Source organism: Lottia gigantea (genome assembly GCF_000327385.1).
Source record: "Lottia gigantea unplaced genomic scaffold LOTGIsca_18, whole genome shotgun sequence".
Classification (NCBI taxonomy): Eukaryota; Metazoa; Mollusca; class Gastropoda; family Lottiidae; genus Lottia; species Lottia gigantea.
The window spans coordinates 1,018,116-1,024,735 of record NW_008708301.1 but is presented as its reverse complement, the minus strand read 5'-3'; the positions used below and the strand labels follow the sequence as shown (position 1 = coordinate 1,024,735).

The 6,620-nt window shown below is 30.5% G+C and overlaps 2 protein-coding genes across 2 annotated transcripts; one reads left to right on the top strand and one right to left on the bottom strand.

Annotated features, from left to right (window-relative positions):
• Nucleotides 1-2,488: 2,488 nt before the first annotated feature.
• On the bottom strand, nt 2,489-4,286 carry LOTGIDRAFT_186993 (hypothetical protein). Its single transcript, XM_009052184.1, has 4 exons — nt 4,108-4,286; nt 3,659-3,840; nt 3,302-3,440; nt 2,489-2,937 (listed from the first exon to the last, which is right to left on the bottom strand). The coding sequence occupies exons 1-4, from the start codon at nt 4,186-4,188 to the stop codon at nt 2,851-2,853; spliced, it is 489 nt and encodes a 162-aa protein (XP_009050432.1). The 5' UTR covers nt 4,189-4,286; the 3' UTR covers nt 2,489-2,850.
• Nucleotides 4,287-4,578: 292 nt separating this feature from the next.
• On the top strand, nt 4,579-6,553 carry LOTGIDRAFT_158742 (hypothetical protein; the record flags this gene model as incomplete). Its single annotated transcript, XM_009052183.1, has 2 exons — nt 4,579-4,690; nt 4,986-6,553. The coding sequence occupies 2 exons, from the start codon at nt 4,579-4,581 to the stop codon at nt 6,551-6,553; spliced, it is 1,680 nt and encodes a 559-aa protein (XP_009050431.1).
• Nucleotides 6,554-6,620: the final 67 nt, after the last annotated feature.

Here is a 6,620-nt window from a genome sequence, read left to right as displayed (position 1 = left end):
TCATTATATTCTGAAAAGTTATATACATTGTAGCTTTTAGAACAATTTACATTCTAATGAAATCTATTTGACTTTATATTCATTCAGATGTCAAGAGTAAGTAGACAATGTCAAAATTGCTTTTTTTCTTATGATAGTTTTAGTGACCTGTAGACCTTTAAAGGACACATTTAAATATTTAGTTTTTAGCATGTTGTGAGGGACTCATGGAGGGGTAGACAGTATATTTTATGCATGATAAGTTCTGCAGTCTGAAAAATTCTGTAGATGGTTCCATACATTCACATGTGCTGTTTGCTTTATTTTAAATTAGAATTAAGTAAAGTAAGAATAAATAATAATTTAAAGCCAATGCAGACTTATATTTTGTTCATCACTATTTAAACTACTTAAAAATAAAGTGAACTGTTTTTGTTTATGTTTTATCTTCATATTTTCATAAATATCTATTATTATTAGTATGTTGTAGGGGAAGGTAATTATAGGGGGCTTATTTTCAGTTACTCTTGCATGATTATGTCACCATGATATTTTAACTATACTTTACTAATGTAGAAATACTGTTTGAGTGTTATAGTGATAATATTTTCTCTTCAATGTTTCTTTCATATACTTCTCAAAAACTTTTTAGATATTTTTTGGAGTATTTATTAATCTTATTATAATTATTCCAAAAAAAAAGCCAACCTTAGTGAAAAATTGTCATTTGTATGTAGGCATACTTTTATATTAAAAAAATATTATGGATATTTAAAATCAATATTTATTGATGGTCAATGGCAATAACTATGACGGTGTTTGAAGTTTAAGTAAACTTTTTTTTAATTGGTTTTAGGCCGTGCCAAGTTGAGAATTGAAGAACTAGAGAAGAATTTAGAAATTGCTAAAAAGAATTTTGTTCAGTTGGGTGGTGTAGTACCGGAATATAGAAGAGAAAAAATAGAACTACGCAGTAAAGATACGTAAGTAATGATTTCTTTTTCTGAACATATCAAAATAACATACTAGAAAACATTATGTTGACTAGGTTACTAATGTGTCGATATCTTGGTTTTATTGATGTGCCGTAACATATTTAAATAAAGAATGCTTTTTTTTTTTATCAAGACTGTACCTCAGATCGTTATATAAAATCTCATTTTGAAATTAAACATGGGTGCTCTTATTTATCAATGTGTACTGGTACATGAATACAGTATCTCTGAAGTATTTTCTTTTAGTCACATCTCAACATTTTACTGCAATCAATTTATACTTTATGAATGGGACAAAGTCTGTCTAGTTTGTGGATGAAATATGTTAATTAGGATCACCAGAAAGAATTTGCTTAAATATTTCTATACATTTTTTTTTTATGAATTTCAGTACTATTAAAGACTTAGAAGCTCAACTTGATTATGAACGACTAAAGAGAGAAAAGCTAGAAGCTGATTTAGATGCTTACAGAAAAGAATTAGCATACATGAGTACACAATTAGATGCCAACTTAGCCTATTCAGTAAGTAGTTTTGCAGAAGAAGTTGATCTTAGATTTTCGAACTTTAACGAAGAAATGAATTTGATTGTAACTTGTAATTCTGGTATTGGGTATTATTTTAAGACAGACTTCTTAAGAAGAGTTTTTTCACCACGATAAATTCATAGCCATTCCTACATTCATATAGATTGCTGGATTGTTTGTTATGTTGAAAACTGTTGTATTGTAGGATGAAGACTCTAGATATCCAAGAGGTAGAAATACAAAAAGAAGATCTAGTAAAACAAGAAAGAAGACTAAAAGTGAAGAAAATCTTTTACGACGTAATAATGTGCCCAAAAGAACGTAGGCCACTATCAAGTTCAGTAGAATCTCCAATGAAAACCGTACTGTTAACCAAAAAAATAGTTAGATATATACCATAGGCTAGACATATGTCAAATACAGATATCAATGAACTGAAAATTTCAGCAGAATCAGACTGAAACAATTGATATTTGTCTCGATTTGAATGGAAAACAAGACATTTAAGTCATATCTTTTACTCTATGCCTAATTTTTCCTAAAGTAAATTGAGTTTTTTCTGATAAAATTATTAAGAAGTTATTATTTTTTTATAATTTGATTGATTGAACTGATCAAAAGTAATGCCAGCTATAGCTGTAGCTGTAGAATAAAATGTTAAGCTGTCAAACAAAACTTCTGTGATAATCATGTGATTGTTTATATAATGTCTCTTTAATTGTATTTTTCATTGTTTTGTTAGTAAATAATGTTTATGGTAAAATGTGTTTTAACTGACTGTCTAACGTATTTAATTATCTTGAATGTCTAACATAATGTAATCCCAGCCATGTATTCTGTACCGCCAAAGAGAATCTGCCTTTACCACTTTTCAGAAAGAATATTCAAGTTCAGGTCATTTGCAAATATAGATTGGAAAGCTTTCCAGTAGAAGTTAATGATAGCTGTATTAAAGTTCTTGCTGTTGGTAAAGTGAAAAACTTCAAGAAATCATTTAAAAATTTTATTACAAAATGAAAATGAATAAATGTGTCATTTTATGACATTATATACAACAAATAAAAAATTAGTCTTGACATTTATACCAATACATACATTTTAAAACCACCATACTAAATAGTATTCTATACAGGACTTATTCTATCTCTTGGGTTTATGTCTGGAAATATTTCAGACAACTCCCAGATGAGCCCTTCAAATTATCACCTTTGCAATTCAAATCCATATTTACACTGTCAAGAAACCATCTTGAAATCTCCCTCAAGCATATCAATAACGTACACACATAAATTACTTAAAAAACATGGAAAATCTATTCCTATTCTAATACAAAGTTGATTTTCTTCTGTTCAGTCTCTTGTACGTATTTTATTGATAACTATTTTACCATATCCTCCTCTACCTTCATCAAAATCTGATCTATACTCATCTCGTACCTACAATACAAATTCTTCACATTAGAACAAAAGGATGCTAAGAACAATTCTAAATTTCTATAACTAGTTTCATTAAAGAGATACAACTGTATGTAGTTTCCTAAAACATAAATTGGAACTTGAGTGTACAAAAAAAAAAAAACAGTGAAAAGTAAAATCTGTCTCTGAATCTGAGCTCAAAATCAAAAAAAAAAAAACAATTCAGTTAAAAAAATCAGTTAGGTAAATTTTGTATGAGGCTCACATTTTTAAGGATCTAAAAGGATAGCATGTTGCTGATTACACAAGATGTGAAATCCCACAAGATACTCTGAAGATTTCTCTTGTTCACTTAATGTTTTATTAAATAAAATATATGATGTACCTGGCCACCACTTTTTCCTCTACCATATTGTCTACCTTCTCTAAAGCCTGCATCCCAATCAGTTCTAATTATTCTATCATCTAACCTGGTACTATTGACATATCTCACAGCATTCTCAGCATCTTCTCGCACATAATATCTTAGTAGGATAAGGATAATAAGATACATCTGAATAAGTGAAAACAAAAAAGACAATAGACCCCATTAAAATACAACTTCAATCAAATACAAAGTTTAAGCTGTGGTTTTGTATCATAGTTGCTTTTTGAACAACAAGAATGATGAAATGATATGACTTCATTATTCCTAAAAAACCAATTGAAGATAGATATTTCATACAAATCGATACAAGGATACTCAACAAAGCAAAACCCGCACGGAGTTTTCCTGACTTTATCTAAACCCATAATAACTCTTTTCACATCTCCAGATCGACTAAATAATTCAAATATCTGTTCTTCTGTAGTATAGAAAGATAAATTTCCAACATATAACGTTGTTGATTGTATAAGCAAATGGTCCTGATCATTTCTGCTTCCCTGCAATAAACAAAATACCAGTAACATCTTATTTAAAAACAACTTAAGGGAAGATAAAGCGATAAAATTTACATTTTATTTACGTAGTGTCATTTACAAACTATTTCAAAGACAAAAACCATACCATATCTGTGACCCTGTGGTTTAATATGAAATTGTACCTTCACATCTCAAACCAAATTGACGAAATCTTTGGTCATTCATTGACATTTTACAGACACCAATGCAATTACAAGACCACAATTATCAAGCAAACAATCGCCTCACCTTGAAATGTTGATCACGATATGTGCTAATCTGAACAGAAGAAGTCTTGCCCTTCGCCCGCTGATTCAGAGATCTTGACATATTTATAGATTTGTTGACAAAAAGCTATAAAATGTAAATTCCTGATAGTGAAAATAATTTTTGTTTTCTCGGAAGTACTTAGCGCCACCTATATAAATACTCTCTGTGCCAAAATGTGCGTGAAGAGAAAAAAGTGAATTCAGTCAAAGCAGTAACAGATTAAATGTACATTTTTATTAAAAAGTGTATTATTAGTATTTAACATTCAGTATTCTTTAATATTGTTCCTTTATTCGATTATTTAAAGCTGTTCATTTCTGAGACTTTTTGGATAAATGGGAAAGATAACTCTGTCATTACAAGAGTACAAGACAACAAGGGCAAAGCAGTCCATTTCCCTGACTGACTCTTGATACGACGCGTCAAGAATCTTATTAGATCTATATCAAAATGAGAATATCTGTTGTAATTTTGATGATCTTACGATTTCTTATGGTACTTTTACCACAGATAGGATACATCCACCCAGATGAATTTTTTCAATCAACAGAGATAGTTGCAGGTTAATAATGTGCCAATCCTGGTTTCAGCCACATTACATGTATTTAGTTTCACCATCAATAGAGCAATGCTTAAGTCAGGCTACATTATCATAGGCTACCAGAAAACTCCTATAACTAAGAAAGAGGCATAATGTCTAGATTGGTAGGGAGGGGTGGGGGTTAAGTTTCTCACGTTCTTTTTTATAGCTATGTTTGCCAGATTCAAACGGGAAATAAAATGTGTAGACATGTAATTTTTTAACTCTTCTTGGTTATTTGTCTCTGAATTTAATATCATATTTTTTTTTATTGCAGGTGACCAGTTAGGTATTGATGTGTTTAGAGCTTGGGAGTTTAATCCTGAAAATCCAATACGATGTATAGCGTTCCCTTATATTATTAGTGGACTACCATTATCTCTCCTGAAATGGTTACAACATTTTTCATGGATGGTAATATCACCGTACTGGCTATTAGTTTTACCTAGATTATGGATGGCTGTGCTATCTCTGATAACAGATTACTGTATTTATATCATGTGTCAAACATTTGACATCAATTCAGACTCTGCCCTCAAACTTTTTTCAATATCATACATAGCACTAGTTTTTCTGTGTCGAACTTTTTCAAACAGTTTAGAGACGTTTTTTGTATCGCTATTTATTTGCGTTCTTTTGAAAGGATCTGCCAAGTGGAAGATGAAGTCTGCTAAAAAGAAATTATATTTTGAACTTAATCCTTTGTCAAGCATCTCATCATATTTTTTAGGAAGTATTGCCATCAGTGGAATGTTTAATAGACCAACTTTTATTTTTTTCATTATAGCCCCTGTGGTTTTGTGGGTACTGATATTTTTCAAAAAATCACCTATATCCTATAAAATAAGTGCTCTTATGACTATGGCAGGATCAGCTACTATTGGTGCTCTTACAGCCTTCCTTGTCTTGGTTTACATTGATCAATTATATTACAAAGAATGGTCCATTGTGCAACTCCATGATCACTTTTTGGAATGTTTAGCACAGAGTTCTGCATTAACCTGCATTAAAAACTTTTTTTCATCTCTTGTGATCACTCCATGGAACTTTATCAGTTACAACAGTCAAAGTGATCATTTAGCAGAACATGGTCTCCATCCAAGAATTTTACATTTATTTGTGAATGTGCCTATGTTACTGGGACCAGTAGCTGTGCTTATTATAATTGGACTGCTCAGAACAATTTCTAAAATGATGACAGATGTCTTTGATGTGAATTTAAAAATGATATATCTCTTCATAGCTTTTATTTGTCCCATTTCATATTTATCTTTATTTCCACACCAAGAACCAAGATTCTTACTACCCATCATACCATTTGCATGTGTTATGGCTGCAGATATATTGGAATCAAGTAAATTTCAAAATGTGTTTTGGTGTCTCTGGATTGTGTTTAATATATGTGCAACTGTATTTTTTGGATTTCTTCATCAAGGTGGTGTGGTAGCTACTCTTTTAGAACTGCAATCTGAACCCATATCAAATGTGCAAAACCAAATAAATCGACAGTTAATATTTTATAAAACTTATATGCCTCCAAAACATTTAATGACATCACAAAATTTCAGTATTACTGACTTAGCTGGTGAACATTCTCAAACTTTGATCAAAACTTTAACAACCCTGCAGAAACAATCTGAGAACAGTTATGCAATTAGCATCATAACTCCCAATACAGTATTCCAAAAGATTAAAGATATCTTACCTCAGAATTTTAAGTTAGAATTTGTGTGTCCACATTTTTCAGGTGAAGATCCACCCAATATTTTAAATACTGTGAAAAACTGGTATCAACTAGATGAACATCTTTCATTATTTTGTATGAATATTCTAACATTTTCTTAAAGTATTGTTCAGATTTGATAATAAATATCACAATTGTACATATCTTATGTCCACAATGCTGTATAAG

Excerpts from the sequence above, each read along its gene's own strand:
- LOTGIDRAFT_186993 (XM_009052184.1), bottom strand. The coding sequence starts at position 4,188 with ATGTCAAGATCTCTGAATCAGCGGGCGAAGGGCAAGACTTCTTCTGTT. Across the intron at positions 3,841-4,107 it reads ATCGTGATCAACATTTCAAG|GGAAGCAGAAATGATCAGGA; the intron begins GTGAGGCGATTG and ends TGTTTATTGCAG. Across the intron at positions 2,938-3,301 it reads GAGGAAAAAGTGGTGGCCAG|GTACGAGATGAGTATAGATC; the intron begins GTACATCATATA and ends TTTGTATTGTAG.